At 37.7% G+C, this 19183-nt stretch overlaps 1 protein-coding gene across 1 annotated transcript in view; it reads right to left on the bottom strand.

Annotated features, from left to right (window-relative positions):
- The window catches only part of STIL (STIL centriolar assembly protein), a 77013-nt gene that overhangs the window by 9544 nt on the left and 48286 nt on the right, over positions 1-19183 (bottom strand). Inside the window, exons 15-16 of the mRNA XM_035018617.1 lie at positions 7046-7256; positions 5354-5604 (exon numbers count right to left, since the gene is read on the bottom strand). Of these exons, the coding sequence (XP_034874508.1) occupies positions 5354-5604; positions 7046-7256 (462 nt within the window). The remainder of the gene's footprint in view (positions 1-5353; positions 5605-7045; positions 7257-19183) is intronic.

Raw genomic sequence — 19183 nt, 5'->3', positions numbered from 1 at the left:
CCAACAGTACATTAAAAGGATTATTCACAACCAAGTGGGATTTATTCCTGGGTTGCAAGGGTGGTTCAACATCTGCAAATCAATCAATGTGATACAATACACATAAATAAAAGGACAAGAACCCTATGATCCTTCCAACAGATGCAGAAAAAGCATTTGACTAAGTACAGCATCCTTTCTTGATTAAAACTCTTCACAGTGTAGGGATAGAGGGAACATACCTCAGTATCATAAAAGCCATCTATGAAAAGTCCACAGTGAATATCATTCTCAATGGGGCAAAACAGAGTTTTCCCCCTAAGATCAGGAACATTGCAGGGATGCCCACTATCACCACTGCTGTTCAACATAGTACTAGAAGTCCTAGCGTCAGCAATCAGACAACAAAAAGAAACAAAAGACATCCGAATCAGCAAAGAAGTCAAACTCTCACTCTTTGCAGATGACATGATACTCTATGTGGAAAACCCAAAACTCCACCCCAAAATTCCTAGAACTCATACAGGAATTCGGCAAAGTGGCAGGATATAAAATCAATGCACAGAAATCAGTTGCATTTCTATACACCAACAGTGAGACAGAAGAAAGAGAAATTAAGGAATTGATCCCATTTACAATTGCCCAAAACCATAAGATACCTAGGAATAAACCTAACCAAAGAGGCGAAGGATCTGTACTAGAACACTCAGGAAAGAAACTGAGGAAGACAAAATGAAATGGGAAAACGTTCCATGCTCATGGATTGGAAGAATAAATATCATTAAAATGTCTAGGCTACCTAGAGCAATCTACATATTCAATGCAATCCCTATCAAAATACCATCAACGTTTTTCAGAGAGCTGGAACAAATAATCCTAAAATCTGTAATGGAATCACAACAGACCCAGAAGAGCCAAAGCAATTCTGAAAAAGAAAAGCAAAGCTGGTGGCATCACAATTCTGGACTTCAAGCTCTATTACAAAGCTGTCATCATCAAGACAGTATGGTACTGGCACAAAAAAGAGACACAGAGATCAATGGAACAGAATAGAGAACCCAGAAATGGACCCACAACTATATGGTCAACTAATCCTTGAAAAAGTAGTGAAGACTATCCGATGGAAAAGACAGTCTCTTCAACAAATGGTGTTGGGAAAACTGTACTGCAACATGCAGAAGAATGAAACTGGACCACTTTCTTACACCATACACAAAAAGAAATTCAAAATGGATGAAAGACCTACGTGTGAGACAGGAATCCATCAAAATCCTAGAGGAGAACACAGGCAGCAACCTCTTTGACCTTGGCCACAGCAATTTCTTGCTAGACACATCTCCAAAGGCAAGGGAAACAAAGGCAAAAATGAACTACTGGGACCTCATCAAGATAAAAAGCTTTTGCACAGCAAAGAAAAATGTTAAGCATCTGACTCTGGCTCAGGTCATGATCCCAGAGTCCTGGGATCGAGCCCTGCATCGGGCTCCCTGCTCAGGGGGGAGTCTACTTCTCCCTCTGCCCCTCCCCCTGCTCATGCTCTCTCTCTCTCTAATAAATAAAAATAAAATTTAGGGCGCCTGGGTGGCTCAGATGGTTAAGCGTCTGCCTTCGGCTCAGGTCATGATCCCAGGGTCCTGGGATCGAGTCCCACATCGGGCTCCCTGCTCAGCAGGGAGCCTGCTTCTCCCTCTGCCTCTCTCTGTCTCTGTCTCTTATGAATAAATAAAATCTTTAAAATAAATAAATAAAATCTAAAAATAAAATAATTTTAGAAAAAGAATAAGAGGAAAAACAAAAGTAAAGCTTTAATAATAAATGAGTTTGGTATGGATACAGTTTTTTCCTATATTTTACAAAGTTTATATTACCTTGAGAATGAAAACAAAACAAATAGCAAACTCTATTTCCAAAGCTCTACAATATTTTATACAACAACTTATACCGTATAATATGACTTAAAAAAAATTTTTTTTCATATGAAGATATAGCTATGTTACTGTTAGGTTTTTGCCAGCCTCTATGGAAATACTTAATTTAACATATTGCTTTGAACTGAAAACAATTTTTTTCATATTGGCTTTCACTTCCTTGAGAAAATGATCTTTATGAAGTGAAAATCCTATCTCTGAATGTATATCCATGAGTTTTTCAACTCACATAATCAAATTTTAAAAATGGATAAAGACCACAATATTAAAATGCTTAAAAAAAACATTTTTAAAATTGTATATATAGTAAAACTGCAACTGTTTCTTAAAAAGCTTATTTTCTTCAGATGTTATAAGTTCAATGACATCTTCTTCATTTTCTAAAACACCAACCTTGAGCATGTATACTTTTCATAGTATAAATTTATAATGTAAATTATTATTTAAATAAAGAACAGAATAATCCTGATTAAAACAATGACTACCCCACACTGATAAATCAAAAAAACTCTTACTTCCCATTTCATTTTTCTAAAGCATCTAAAATACCAATCAGTTCATTACATACTGGAAATTTATTACTTCCAATGTGTCATTATAAAGACATTAAAACTGGGTAACCACTCTGAAGAAACAATTACTTAAAATCCTCCCCCTGCCCCCGCCAAAGGCACCACACCAAAATACATTGTTCCACACAGATAGCAGGGTGATTTGTATATTCCAACATACATTATGTAGCCGCCATCTCACAGTATTGAGATAAAACCTTAAAAAATGCTAGCCTTACTCTCTTACACTGTTGGTAGGAAATGTGAATTGATGCAACTATTTTGGTGGGCAATGGCAGCAACTACCAAAACTTGAAATGCACATATCCTTTGATCCTGCCTACTTCTAAGAGTTTATTCAACAAATATACTTGTACAAATTCCTATAGAATTATGTTTACTTAGCATTGTTTGAAATAAGAAGTAAGAGATTCAGCCTAAAAGTCCATTAACAGAGGACAGGTTCACGATCTTATAGTATATGGGTACAACAGAATATTATGCAGCTGTTTAAATGCATGCAAAAGAACTGCATATACCTATAAAGAAAATACATAATTTTAAGCAAACAAAAGAAAACAGAAATAAACTGCAATACTCTTCAAACCCACATACACTTGAACACGCATGGAACATTTCCACAGAATACAAAAGAAACAGTTAAGAGAAGTAACCTTGGGGGAGGTCAGATTGAGGAATTTGGGGAGTTGGAGCTTTTACATTTTACCTGATATTCTTGTGCGCTATTTAATACTTTCTTAAATCATGAGACCGTATTACTTTTACAACTAGAAAACAATAAAAATAATTAACAGAAAACATACTAAACTTAATAATATAATTCGCAGATTTTAAAAACAAGTATGTGCTAAATCATCTTTGATGAAGAGGAATCTGAACAGAAGAAAATGGCCAATTGTAATTGGTAAGCAATAAGTCAGCTTTGTAGGACTATACTGTTCAAAACACATTCCTAAGGAAAGGAATGTTTTTGCCTTTTAGATGGCACAACTGCGTAACTGAATATCCAGTAGCTGACACAGACCCTGCCACCTCCAGGAAGACCTTCCAACCACCAGAAATGAGTAAGAGTCCATTTCTTTCTCCAAGACTCCCAGAGCATTTTGTTGGCATCTTCACCCAGGAGACACCCCACAGTATCTCTCTCTTATGTATGTAAAACCCACTCTTCTACTGTAGGGTAGAGATGGTTTCTTTGTTATCACACACATAGTAGGCCCTGAATAAATGATGAATCAACTGAATTGAGTGGCAAGCTTATACCTTTTTCTCATAAGATTGCTGCAATACATCTAAATTTTTTTCATCTTTTTTAAAAAATGTATTTATTTGTCAGAGTGAGAAAGAGAGAGAGCATGCACAAGCAGGGGGAGAAGCAGGCTCCCTAAGCAAGGAGCCTGATGCGGGACTCAATCTTACCCTGAGATCATGACCTGAGCCAAAAAGAGATGCTTAACAGACTGAGCCACCCAGGTGTCCCCCAAAAATTTTTTCATCTTTTAAAACAAGTTTTACAAAACTATATGATGCATCAAATCCTTGACAAAACAGGAAAGACTATCTGATGGAAAAGACAGTCTCTTCAACAAAAGGTGTTAGGAAAACTGGATAGCAACATGTAGAAGAATGAAATTGGACCACCTTCTTACACCATACACAAAAAAATAAATTCAAGATGGATGAAAGACCTAAATGTGGGACAGGAAACCATTGAAATTCTAGAGGAGAACACAGTCAGAAACCTCTTTGACCTCAGCCATAGCAACTTCTTACTAGACATGTCACCACAGGCAAGGGAAACAAAAGCAAAAATGAACTATTGGGACTTCATCAAGATAAAAAGCTTCTGCACAGTGAAGGAAACAATTAACAAAACTAAAAGGCCCCCTACGGAATGGGAGAAGATATTTGCAGATGACATATCTGATAAAGGGTTAGCATCCAAAATCTACAAAGAACTTATCAAACTCAACACCCAAAAAACAAATAACCCAGTTAAGAAATGGGCAGAAGACATGAACAGACACTGTTCCAAAAAAGACATCTAGATGGCTAAAGACACATGAAAAGTTGCTCAACAATAATACTCATCAGGGAAATACAAATCAAAACCAGGATGAGATACCACCTCACACCTGTCAGAATGGCTAAAATTAACAACACAAGAAACAACAGGTATAGTGTTGGTGGGAATGCAAACTGGTGTAGCACTGGTGCAGCCCCTCTGGAGAACAGTATGGAGGTTCCTCAAAACGTTAAAAATAGAACTACTCTACGATCCAGTAACTGCACTACTAGTTATCTACCTAACAGATACAAAAATACAGATTCAAAGGGGTACATGCACCCTGATGTTTATAGCAGCATTATCAACAATAGCCAAACGATGGAGCCCAAAGGTTCACTGACCGATGAATGTAAAAAATGATGTGGTATATATATAAAGTGGAACATTACTCAGCCATCAAAAAGAATGAAATCTTGCCATTTGCAACGATGTGGATGGAGCTAGAATGTATTATCCTAAGTGAAATAAGTCAGATAGAGAAAGACAAATATCGTATGATTTCACTCACATGTGGAATTTAAGAAATAAACAAACATAGGGGGAAAAAGAAAAAAGGGAAACAAACCATAAGAGACTCTTAAAGATAGAGAAGAAACAGGGTTGATGGAGGGAGGTGGGTGGGAAATGCACTAAATGAGTGATGGGTATTAAGGAGGGCATTTGTTATGATGAGCACTAGGTATTGTTTGTAAGTGATAATCACTGAATTCTAGTCCAGAAACCAATATTGCACTGTATGTTAATTAACTAGAATTTAAATAAACATTTGGAAATCAGTAAATAAATGAAACAAATTTGCAAGTTACCTGGCGTGATCCACTTTATGTGCATTTTTATTCACTTTAGTGGGAGAGTCAATTTTTACTCCAAGGCTTCTGAGTTGTTTAAGAGTTGCATTAAGTACACAATCTTTGTCTACCAGACCTGAATCACTTTTTTTTTTCTTTCTATGGTAAACATTTTGTGTTCTGGTGCATTCGTGGCTGATAATTACTGCTTTGGTAGATGGCTGCTCATTTTCTTTGGAGGAGTTATTCAGTAGGTGGTTCACTTGACTCTGATGAAAAGAAAAAAGATATATTTGAAAAACCACTATTAACAATCTTAGGAAACAAAAATGTAAATAGCAGCTTAAGTAAGGCCGGGGAAAAGCAAAATAATATCTAGCCAAATTCTACAAAGAATCAGGTATATTTGGAAGTTTTTTATATTATGGGGCTTTTATAAAGGAAGCTCATCTCAACGAATGATTTCATCAGACCCTAGAGGAAATTTAGAGTGTTCAGAACTTGTTCATTTTAAAACTAACAGATTTAAAATCATTTGAGTAATATTTCAATTTGTTTTCAAGGGTTTATAGTAACTATAAACAAAAGTTTTAAATCATGCTTTCATTTGAAAAATGGTAATGTTTCAGAGTTATAAATTAGATCTTTGTTACTTTCAGAATTTGACTCCTCTCTTTTCTCCCTCTGAATGAGAACGACCCGTGATACTACCTCTGCCTTCCTAACATTAGAGCCTATTTCATTCCCTGAGCACATAGCTATTAGCACAAGTATAGGACCCAGCAGGCAAATATCAATTATGTGTTCACTGATGAATACTTAGGGCGCTATGAAGTATGGAGAATTCAGATGTTCCAAAGTCTACAGTTTGGATGGAAGTGACAGGGTCATTCAACTTCAAGTCTTAGTTTACATTCTAATTTTTCCAAGATGACTAGATGACTATTTCCTCCAACCAGAATTATCCCTTTTTATTCCATGCTGCCTTTGCTTACAGCACTTCTCAGCCTATCCTATAATTGTTTGCTACTGGTATCCATGTGCTATTTCCCCTAGGTTCTCGAGAGCAGAGACTATCATATTTATCTTTACATTATTCACTTAGTTCACTGTGTTTTTTAAGATTTATTTTTTTGAGAGACAGAGTGAGATGGGCGGAGGGGGTTAAGGGGAAGGCAGAGGGAGAGAATCCTCAAGCAGACTCCCGGCTGAGTGCAGAGCCCCCTGCAAGGCTCGATCTCATGACCCATGAGATCAAGATCTGAGCTGAAATCAAGAGTTGGATGCTTAATGGACTAAGCCACCCAGGTGCCCCTTTACTTAGTTCACTTTCTTAGACTAAGCTAAGTATTCAGTAAAAATCTGCTTACCTGAATGCAATATTACCATAGATATTCTCCTACTTTACAATTTTCAAACTTCTGCAAACTGTTCCTTATTTTTTCTGGTACTTACTTTACTTTTTGTTTTGTTTTGTTTTTAAGATTTTCCCCTGGCTATCTAAGTATCTGATGACTGGCATGTTTATACAAAATTACTGAATTTAGGTTATCATAATCATGAAAAGCTAAAAGAAATAAATTATGTGTCATTAATTTGGGGAAAATCTTTTTATATCAAGGTCCCAATCAGTTTAAAGATAGGAGAGCCTTAACTAGTCTACCCTAAATAATCATCTCAGAAAAGATGAAATGTATTACATTTTCTTACCAATAAATCCTGGTATATTTTCTGATTATCTGATGGTTGATTAGGCAAGGGTTGCATTACTTGCTCAATTTTTGGTTCCCCTGATGTTACAGAGTTGTTACTGGCACCCTCTGTTGGTCCACTCTGTAAGCACATGCTTACATTTTCTGCCAGCTCGGATTTCGGAAAGAACACAGGCACATCAGGTTTTTCTCTCACCATTGGAGAAGAGCTGCTTGAAAGGATATAAATAATGTGTCAGTTATCAATATACCTTTAACATATATTTAAAGTGCCGTAACTTGGAAATAAAGGGATAAGACTCAAACAGCATTCTGGTTTGTATTTTCAGCTCTCATCCTGATAGGCTGTACATAAACCAGATCATAACACCTTTTTAAGTCATGTTATTTATAGTCAGACTTTTTTTTTTTTTTTTAAGATTTTTATTTATTTATTTGAGAGAGAGACAGAGATACGGACAGAGAGCACAAGCTGGGAGGAGAGAGTGCTCAGCAGGGAGCCACCCAGGTGCCCCAGACAACTTTTTTTTTGAAAGCTGGCAAACAACCTGTTGATTTCTCCCGAACTTGATGCAAGTATCTAAAAATTTTAAATATATTATTTGTTTACTTTAAGTTTTGAAATATAGTTAAGATCCCTGGCAAGGGGTGCCTGGGTAACTCAGCTGGTTAAACGTCTGCCTTCGGCTCCAGTCATGATCCCCGAGTCCTGGGACCGAGCCCCGCATTAGGCTCTCTGCTCAGTGGGGAGCCTGCTTCTCCCTCTCCCTCTGCCTGTGGCTCCCCTTGCTTGTACTCTCATGCTTGCTCTCTCTGTCAAATAAATAAAATCTTAAAAAAGAAAAAAAAAGATCCCTGGCAAGTAAGAGTTCATAAGGTGCCATTTATAATCACATTACATATTTGGTAGTATTTCTTTCCTTCTTTATGCTCTTACATATTTTCCAAATTCTATACAATGAGCATTTATTACTTTCAAAACTTAGCATATAAATACATATTTTTAAATTTACTACGGAAAGCAATAGTAAAAAACATTTCTTACAAGAACAATAATGTGGCTATTATAGAGAAAGGTAATAATAAATATTAGCTAGCAGAAAGCTTATTACAGGGCAGGCATTATTTAAGTGTATCCTCTTAAAAAATCCTTACCAAAAAGACTTGTAAGATAGATACTACATATTATGCCTATTTGACAGATGAGGAAATTGAGGCACAGAGAGGTTAGCTAACTGCTCAAAATTATACCAAATATGAAAAAAATAAAACTCAGTTGTTGTTTTTTTAAGATTTTATTTATTTGAGAGAGAGAGATGGCAAGAATGGGGTTAGGAGAGAGGGAGAGAGAGAAGCAGACTCCCCCCTAAGCAGGGAGCCCAACATGGGGCTCAATCCCAGGACCTTGAGATCATGACCTGAGCTGAAGGCAGACGCTTACCCAACTGAGCCATCCAGGCGCCCCTCGTACATAGTTTAATACCTACAGAAAACCACTATTAACATTTTAGAGTACTTTCATCTATACTTTTCTTTACAGGTAGTATTTTCTCTGAAAAACTATACCATACCAAAGGTAGTTTTGGAGACTGCTTTTTAAAACCTAACATTATATATCATGAGTATCTTTTCATTTCACTAAATATGCTTAAAAACAAGTTTTAATTGTCACATAGTATTTCATTTTTTAAAAAAGATTTTTATTTATTTGACAGAGAGAGACAGCCAGAGAAGGAACACAAGCAGGGGGAGCGGGAGAGGGAGAAGCAGGCTTCCTGCAGAGCAGGGACCCCCACACGGGGCTCGATCCTAGAACCCTGGGATCGTGACCTGAGCCGAAGGCAGGCGCTTAACCAACTGAGCTACCCAGGCATGCCGTATTTCATTTTATAGGTATAATTTTTCTAACCATACATCTCTTCTTTAAAACTCAGCTTATTTCCAATTTTTCCTATATTGCTTAATATTTTTTTAGAGGGGGGGCAGGGACAGAGACAGAATCTTAAGTAGGCTCCATCCCCAGTGTGGAAACTGATGTGGTGCTCGATCTCACAACCCTGAGATCAAGACCTGAGCTGAAATCAAGAGTCAGATGCTTAACCAACTTGAGCCACCCATGTGCCCCCCAAAATGCTTAATTTTAACTTGATATGAAGTACCCAGTACTCACTGGGTATATGATAAGCTCAGTAAATATTAGCTGAAATGAATATTTGTAAAATACCAGTTAGGATATAATTCTTTTTTTTTTTTTTTTTAAGATTTTATTTATTTGCGAGAGAGAGAATGAGAGACAGAGAGCATGAGAGGGAGGAGGGTCAGAGGGAGAAGCAGACTCCCCGCTGAGCAGGGAGCCCAATGCGGGACTCAATCCCGGGACTCCAGGATCATGACCTGAGCCGAAGGCAGTCGCTTAACCAACTGAGCCACCCAGGCACCCTAGGATATAATTCTAAGAAAAAAATCAATAAATTTGACCACATAAAAATTTTTACATGGCAAAAAACATCAAAGTCAAAAAACAACTGACAAACTGGAAAATATTCACAACATATACTACAAAGAGCTAACATCTCTAGTATATAAGAACACTTAAAAATTGGAGGACAAAGGACCTAAAACTCTAGCAGAAAAATGGTGAGAGACATAAACTGACAATTCACAAAAATATGGAAATAACTCTCAACATGAAGTGATCCAACCCATGCATAATTTTTAAAATGAGAATTAAAACACCACCAATACCATTTATCACCTATTAGACTGGTAAAAAATTTTTTAAATATGGCAACATATTTTGTTGGCACAGCTGTGGGAAAACAGGTAATCTCATTCATTGCTGCTGAGACGGCAAACTGGTATAACCTTCTGCAGGGAAACTTGGTAATACTTAACAAAATTACATATGCACTTAACTTTGGATGCAAAAATCCCACTTCTAAAACAATTAAAAAACATACATGCCACCAGGTAATCACTGTAGCAATGCTTGTAATTGAAAAATACTGGGAACAGTCTATTTTTTTTTTAATTTAAGATTTTATTTATTTATTTGAGAGAGAGAGAAAGCACAAACAATGGGGAGACGCAGAGGGAGAGGGAGAAGCGGGGCTCGATCCCAGGATCCGGGACCCTGGGATCATGACCTGAGCCGAAGGCAGATGCTTAACTGACTGAGCTACCCAGGCGCCCCTGGAAATAGTCTAAATACTCGTAAGTAGGAGAGTGTTTATTAAAATATGGCACATCTGCATAGTGTAGTATTATATAGCCATATAAAGAAAGATCTCTAGGACTGATTTGGAGTAATTTCCAGTACATACTGTTAAGGGAAAAGAGAAAAGTTCAGAAAATACCTATGGCATGCTACCTTTCTACACTTCATATAAAACCAATAATCAGGGCACCTGGGTGGTTCAGTTGTTAAGCGTCTGCCTTCGGCTCAGGTCATGATCCCAGGGTCCTGGGATTGAGCCTCACATCGGGCTCCCTGCTAAATGGGGAGCCTGCTTCTCCCTCTCCCACTCCCCCCCCCCCCCCCCGCCGCCTGTGTTCCCTCTCTCACTGTGTCTCTGTCAAATAAATAAATAAAATCTTTAAAAAAAAAAAAAAGAAAGAAAGAAACGAGTATCATAAGAAAATACAGACACATTTGCTCATTTGTGCAAAGGAAATACAAGAAAGGTAATAAAGTAACTGAAGAGATTGGTTATCTGAAGGAGACGGGTGGGAAAAGGGATAGGAAAAAGGGGGATTTGGGAATAGGGTGGCAGAAATGAGAATGGAGCAACTTTTCTTTGAGTATATAGCCTTTTTATCTGATTTGGTCTGTTAAAACCACAGTAATGTTTCAGATACCTAAAGAACAAATAAAATCAACCAGAATACGGAGCGACCCTCAAGTGGAATACAAGCAGTAACAAATCCACCTAATGGTATTACAAACAAATAACATAACCACATAAGGAAACACAAAAGAAAATAGCCTACCTAAATAACTATGGAAAAAGGTATTTTCATTGGATGCTGTAAGGCTAAAGGTAAAAGAATTATAAACAAATATACATACTCTAGTAAATCCATTTCAGAATTCTAAGCAATTCTGAAATTACTTTATGTGTACACTAGAATTGAACAAATAAGTAACTATAGTGTACATGAAAGCCAGGTTTCTCACTATTGGGGAAAGAAGGTATAAATAAGAAAAAGGGATGTGTTGAATGGTAGTCAGAGGAATGGAATGAGGTCAAGGATTTTCAAATATAGATAGATACATGTAGAAATAAATAAGAGTGTGTGTGTGTCCTAGCTAAGAGGGCCTAGAAGCACAGATACAAAGTAGCAATGATATACATACTGCTCAGATCTTGGCTTCTAAATATGTTCTGATACAACTGCTCCTGGTTTCTGTAGATGATTCCAGAGTTGGGGCAGGGAAAATACAAGATGAGCCTGGAACATCTTGTGGTGCCAAAAAATAAGAACATGCTTGAAAAAGGATGAGGGCTTTTCCAAAGGAAACAGAAGCCAATCTAAATGAGCTCCCCAAGGCCAAAGCTGGAACAATTTAAGCAAATAAAATAAGTAATAGTTTGAACTATAACTCATAGAATAAAAGAAATGTTCAGGAGTCTACACTGACATAAATAAATGAATACATAAGCAGAGAAGAAGGAAAACAGCTTTTCCTTACAGAAGAAATCTAACTTACAAATACAGAAGGAATGAGGAAAATACAAAATCATCAATACTCAAATACTATGGTAATCATCACGATAGGTTTATCTATAGATGGATGATAAAATCAGAGGGAGAAAGCTCAAGAAGAGAATATTTACAGTCTCAAAGTATCTGCCTCAAGGTATTTATTAACTACAAAGGGAAAAATTTTAACTTTATAGTGATAAAAACTAACAGATGTCACCTTAACTGAGTGTTCAAAGTTAATAACATATGTGACATCATGTAATCCACTGATAGGACACATTGAGAAGGCAGGGCCAAAACACCTCTTTGCAGTAATCTTGCCAAAAATGCAAAACTTCAGTTTAATCATGAGAAAGTATCAAACAAACCCAATTAAGAACATTCTACAAAATAACTGACTCATCAAAAGTGTCAAAGTCAAAGGGGCGCCTGGGTGGCTCAGTCGTTAAGCGTCTGCCTTCAGCTCAGGTCATGATTCCAGGTCCTGGGATCGAGCCCCGCATCGGGCTCCCCGCTCCACGGGAGGCCTGCTTCTCCCTCTCCCACTCCCACTGCTGTGTTCCCTCTCTCGCTGTATCTCTCTCTGTCAAAATAAATAAAATCTTTAAAAAAAAAAAAAAGTGTCAAAGTCATGAAAGACAAGAAAAGACTGAGGATCTGTCACAGATTGGACTAATGAGACATAACTAATAAACCAATGTGAAATCCTATATTGGTTCCTGGAACAGAAAAGTACATTACTGGAAAAACTGGTACAATTAGAACTTGCAGTTTAGTATAGTATTGTACCAATGTTAATTTCCCGGTTTTGATCATTTTACTATGATTATAGAAGCTGTTAAGAATAGGGAAACCTAGGTGAACTCTACTATTTTTCTAACTTTTCTGTAAATCTAAAATTTCAAAATAAAAATGTTTAAAGCAAGATATAATTCTATATTTAGTTTCTTTTTCTCATAAAATTTGATTAAGAAGTCTGAGATCAGGGTGCCTGGGTGGCTCAGTTGGTTAGGCATCTGCCTTTGGCTCAGGTTGTGATCCCAGGATCCTGGGATCGAGCCCTGCATCGGGGTCCCTGCTTGGTGGGGAGCCTGCTTCTCCCTCTCCCCCCTGCTCGTGCTCTCTCTCCCGCTCTCTTTCTCTCTCAAGTAAATACATAAAATCTTAAAAAAAAAAAAAAAGTTAAAAAAAGTCTGAGACCCTGAAGAAGGAATAACAAAAATATAATGCACAAATATTTTAACAAATAATAACATTTACAAATAGAGATTATTATAATCACCATTTAGTACCTCAGACACAAAAACACACTGTTCTTAAAATCAGGAAGGAGCTCTCCAAGTCACCCAGTCCATCCCCTCCTTAAGAGGAAACTGCACTTAAACCAGTAAAGACCCCAGTGAATTTATCCTAAACTCAAAAGAACTTCAGTGAAATTATGTTGTATAATTTCCTTTAGTATCCAAATTTGGTATACTTAATTAAATACCAAGAATTAAATCTGAAGAAAAAAAATTTTTTGAGTATAACTGACATACAATGTTACATTAAATCTTTTTTTTTTTTTTTAAAGATTTTATTTATTTATTTGACAGAGAGAGATACAGTGAGTGAGGGAACAGAAGCAGGGAGAGTGGGAGAGGGAGAAGCATGCTTCCCGCGGAGCAGGGAGCCCAATGCGGGACTCGATCCCAGGACCCTGGGACGATGACCTGAGCTGAAGGCAGACGCTTAACCGACTGAGCCACCCAGGTGTCTTATACACAGAGAAAAAGTACCTGTTTAAAAACCTTAAGTGGAGACAAAGCAGGAAAGAATGTCCAATGGAAAAAAGACAGTCTCTTCAACAAATGGTGTTGAGAAAATTGGACAGCCACATGCAGAAGAATGAAACTGGACCATTTCCTTACACCACACACAAAAATAGACTCAAAATGGATGAAAGACCTAAATGTGAGACAGGAATCCATCAAAATCCTTGAGGAGAACACAGGCAGCAACCTCTTCGACCCCAGCCACAGCAGCTTCTTCCTAGAAACATCGCCAAAGGCAAGGGCAGCAAGGGCAAAAATGAACTATTGGGACTTCATCAAGATAAAAAGCTTTTGCAAAGCAAAGGAAACAGTCAACAAAACCAAAAGACAACCGACAGAATGGGAGAAGATATTTGCAAACGACATATCAGATAATCTATAAAGAACTTATAATCCAATCAAGAAATGGGCAGAAGACATGAACAGATATTTCTGCAGACATCCAAATGGCCAACAGACACATGAAAATGTGCTCAACATCACTCGGCATCAGGGAAATATAAATCAAAACCTCAATGAGATACCACCTCACGCCAGTCAGAATGGCTAAAATTAACAAGTCAGGAAATGACAGATGTTGCAAGGATGAGGAGAGAGGGGAACCCTCCTACATTGTTGGTGGGAATGCAAGCTGGTGCAGCCACTCTGGAAAACAGTATGGAGGTTCCCCAAAAAGTTGAAAATAGAGCTACCCTATGACCCAGCAATTGCACTGGTGGGTATTTACCCCAAAGATACAAATGTAGTGATCCGAAGGGGCACGTGCACCCCAATGTTTATAGCAGCAATGTCCACAATAGCCAAACTATGGAAAGAGCCTAGATGTCCATCAACAGATGAATGGATAAAGAAGATGTGGTATACTGGGGTGCCCGGGTGGCTCAGTCGTTAAGCGGCTGCCTTTGGCTCCGGTCATGATCCCAGGGTCCTGGGATCAAGACCCGCATCGGGCTCCCTGCTCCGTGGGAAGCCTGCTTTTCCCTCTCCCATTCCCCCTGCTTGTGTTCCCTCTCTCACTGTGTCTCTCTCTGTCAAATAAATAAAATCTTAAAAAAAAAAAAAAGATGTGGTATATATATACAATGGATATTATGCAGCCATCAAAAAAATGAAATCTTGCCATTTGCAAGGACATGGATGGAACTAGAGGGTATTATGCTAAGTGAAATAAGTCAGTCAGAGAAAGACAAGTATCATATGATCTCACTGATGTGAGGAATTTAAGAAACAAGACGGAGGATCATAGAGGAAGGGAGGGAAAAATGAAACAAGACGAAACCAGAGAGGGAGACAAACCATAAGAGACTCTTAATCTCAGGAAACAAACTGAGGGTTGCTGGAGTGGAGGGGGGTGGGAGGGATGGGGTGGCTGGGTGATGGACATTGGGGAGGGTAGGTACTATGGTGAGCACTATGAATTGTGTAAGACTGATGAATCACAGACCTGTACCCCGAAACAAATAATACATTATATGTTAATTTTAAAAAGTAAACAAAAACCTTAAATGGAAGAAATATTTGCAAATTATGCATCTGATGAGGGGTTAATATCTAAAATATATAAAGAACTCCAACTCAACAACAAAAAATTGAAATACCTAATTAAAATAGGCAAAGGACATTTCTTTCCAAAGATGATACAAAATGGCCAACAGGTATATGAACAAATGCTCAACATCAGTAACACGAGAGAAAAATGCAAATCAAAAACAATGAGCTACATCACCTCACACCCGTTAAAACTGCTACTTTAAAAAACCCCAGAAAATAATAAGTGTTGGCAAACAAAACCCTTTTACTGTTGGTGGGACTATAAAATGACTGAATCTACTATGGAAAATAGTATGGAGGTTACTCAAAAAGTTAAAAGTACAACTACCCTGTGATCCAGCAATCCCACTTCTGGGTATATATCCAAGAGGACCGAAAGCAGGGTCTCAAGGAGATTCTCACACATCCATATTCACAGCACCATTATTCACAATAGCCAACAGGTAGAAGTAACCCAAATGTTCATTGATGGATGAATGGATAAACAAAATGTGGTATATACATACAATGGAATAATATTCAGTTTTAGAAAGTAAGGAAATCCTGTCACATCCTACAACTGTATGATTCCACTTATATGAAGTATCTAAAGTAGTCAAATTCAGAGAAACAGAAAGTAGAATGATGATTACCAGGGGCTGAGGGGGGAGGAGAAAAGGGAGTTATTCTTTAATGGGTACAGAGTTTCAGATTTACAAGATTAAAAAGGTCTGAAGATCTGTTTTACAACAATGTAAATATATGTAACACTACCAAACTGTACCTTTAAACATCATTAAGATGGTAAATTTTATGTTATGTATTTTTTACCAAAACAACAAAACAAACAAAAACCGTAAATGATTTATTAAAACAAACACAATTCCTTATTCTGCCAACCAAAGCTCTCCAAAATTTGGTGGCCAATTTGGCTTTTCAGCCAATTTCTTACAATGCCCCCTGTTTTACTTTATATTCTGAACAAACTAGATTACTAATAATATTCTGAATTCAGCCCATATATTTTCAGTATACAATGTAGTAATTCTCAAACTTGGCAGCACAGCAATATCACTTGTAAAGTTTTTTTTAAAAAATACAACTGTTTGGGGCGCCTGGGTGGCTCAGTTGGTTAAGCGACTGCCTTTGGCTCAGGTCATGATCCTGGAGTCCCGGGATCGAGTCCCGCATCGGGCTCCCTGCTCAGCGGGGGGTCTGCTTCTCCCTCTGCCCTCTTCCCTCTCGTGCTCTCTGTCTCTCATTCTCTCTCTCTCAAATAAATAAATAAAATCTTTAAAAAAAAAAATACAACTGTTTGGACCTCACCCTTCAGAGATGCTGAACTTGTAAAGGGCACAGATATCTGTCTGTATTTTCAAATGCCATGGACTTGAGGATTACTGCTCTAATGCATCTAAACGGGCACAGTCCTGTCAAACTATCCACCCTCGAAGGGTCATTTTATCTTATTTCTAAAGATTTATTTATCTGAGAGAGAGAGAGAGAGCAATCACAAGCAGTGAGGGGAGGGGCAGAAGGAGAGGGAGAGGGAGAAGCAGACTCCCCGCTGAGCAGGGAGCTCCACACAGGGCTTGATCCCAGGACCTTGAGATTATGACCTGAGCTGAAGGCAGACACTCAACCGACTGAGCCACCCAGGTGCCCCTCCAAGGGTCATTTTAAAAATCTGCTTCCTGGGACTCCTGGGTGGCTCAGTCAGTTGAGCATCTGCCTTTGGATCAAGTCATGATCCCAGGGTCCTGGGATCGAGTCCTGCCATCGGGCTCCCTGCTTAGTGGGGAATCTGCTTCTCCCTCTGCCTGCTGCTCCCCCTGCTTGTGCACTCTCTCTCTCTCTCTGACAAATAAATAAAATCTTAAAAAAAAATTTTTTTTTAAAGTCTGCTTCCTCTAAAACCCTAACTGGATATGTTCTCTTACTTCTTTTAACCCCCACTAGCACTTCCCTTTATCTCTTACATCACATATATTCTCATTTATAATAGAGTTATTTGTGTGTTCATCATGTTTTGGGCAAATTTTTTAATCTCCTTGGGCCTTGATTTCCTCATCCATGAAAAGGGAAAAATGATATCCACTTCTCTGGGTTGAAAAAACTGTGACAGGATTAACGGAGATACAAAGTGCTTAGCATAGTACCAGACACACATAGTGGGTGGATCATAATTCTTAGTTCTCTTCATCTCTTGTTGCTTTCCCCTTGTTCCCCAAACATCAAATTGAACCTTTATCTTCAACCATGTTAACTAATTTCACTTTAATGAAAACACCAAAACTCTCAAATGGAGAAGCAGAAATCTAGTCTTTATAGAGATGTTATGGCTTTTTGGGAAATTACTTGTACTGAGAAGGATTTTTATCATCCAACCATTTGCAAAGCACTTTGTTTTTAAGGAAAGTCTGAAAAAAAAAAGAAAAAAAGGGAGAATCTGTGTCAGTTACTGAGTTTGCCTTACTCCATCTTTAGCTAAATGATAACAGTAATTAGGTACTAAGTGCTTTACATATATTAACTTATTTAATTAACCCTTACAACAATCCTGAGATAGGTGCTTTTATTGTCTCCATTTACAGATGAGAAAACCAAGTCATCCATAAATTATGAAATCTGCCTATGGTCACAGTGCTTGATTAAACCCAGGCAGTCAGGGCGCCTGGGTGGCTCAGTTGTTAAGCATCTGCCTTCAGCTCGGGTCATGATCCCAGCCAGGGGATCCCAGCTGAGCAGGGAGCCTGCTTCTCCCTCTCCCACTCCCCCTGCTGTGTTCCTGCTCTCACTATCTCTCTGTCAAATAAATAAATAAAACCTTTAAAAAAAATAAAATAAAAACAAAAACAAAACAAACCCAGGCAGTCTGGCATCAGAGCCCATCATCTTAATCATAATCACTTAGCTATACTGCATTTTCAAGAATTTTAAAATGTCAGTTTTGGTGTTTAACCTAGTAAGCAAAAACAAAAGAAAAATAAAAGAACCAAAACATTAAAGATTCTAACCTCAAAAGATTTAAGATTAAAACAAAATTTTATTTATATATATTTTTAAAGATCTTATTATTAAGTTATCTCTACACCCAATGTGGAGCTTGAACTTACAGCCATGAGATCAAGAGTCACATGCTCTACCGACTGAGCCGGCCAGGCACTCCAAAACAAAATTTTAAAAGATGATTCTAATATGACAAGTATTAGTAGGTATGTCCAAAGTATGACTTCTAAAGAAAAATAGGATTTTTTCAAATGAAAGTCTCTATAAATACCACATACCACTGCTCTTCACTGGGAAAAAGTTTTCAGTTACCAATTATGCTTTGAGGTAAATAAATTTATCCCTCACAGACTGCTTTAACATCAGAAAAAAGATTCAGGAGGACTATCCAAGGGGGACAGGGAACCCAGGTGGCTAGGTGCCATGTATGAACACTTAGCAGTGGGAAGCACAGCATGAATCTGACCACATATCTGGGAAGAATCTTATAAGAAGCACCAAAATCACTACAGACAACAATGAAGACAGTATTTAATCCACATCAATACATTATGCTGAAGATCAGATTTACATCTAGTTATGTGTTGGAATCAACAGAGCTGATTAGCTACCCTGAAAAAGCAATTAACTACCTTCTACCAATTAACTCAGATAGGTTTCTCAAGTTAAAAACCACAATGGATTGGAGATGTTTAAGCTCTGACTTAGAAACTATTTCAGGGGGAAACCCCCATAATTCTAGAAAGAAGTCTACAGTTTACAGAAGTCAAGGAGGATAAATAAGGATAACCATAGTTAGTTCCTCTTTGTTCTCAGTTATTTTTAAAGTTATTTATTTAATTTAATTTAATTTTATTTAAGTAATCTTTACACTCAACATGGGGCTCAAATTCACAACCCAAAGATCAAGAGTAACATGCTCTTCCGACTGAGCCAGCCAGGCACCCTTTATCTCAGTTTCTAATTATTCCAAATAAAATGTGGACTTATTCTGGGGCTCACCTTAAATTGCTCTTCCTATCATTGAACTCATACGAAATAGGTAACACCCATACACTGGGTCAAGTTCTAAAGAT

This window comes from Mirounga leonina, unplaced genomic scaffold (genome assembly GCF_011800145.1).
Source record: "Mirounga leonina isolate KUSES-001 unplaced genomic scaffold, KU_Mleo_1.0 Mir_173, whole genome shotgun sequence".
In the NCBI taxonomy this organism is placed as follows: Eukaryota; Metazoa; Chordata; class Mammalia; order Carnivora; family Phocidae; genus Mirounga; species Mirounga leonina.
Note: the sequence above shows the minus strand (reverse complement) of the source record. Positions and strands in the feature narration are given on the sequence as shown.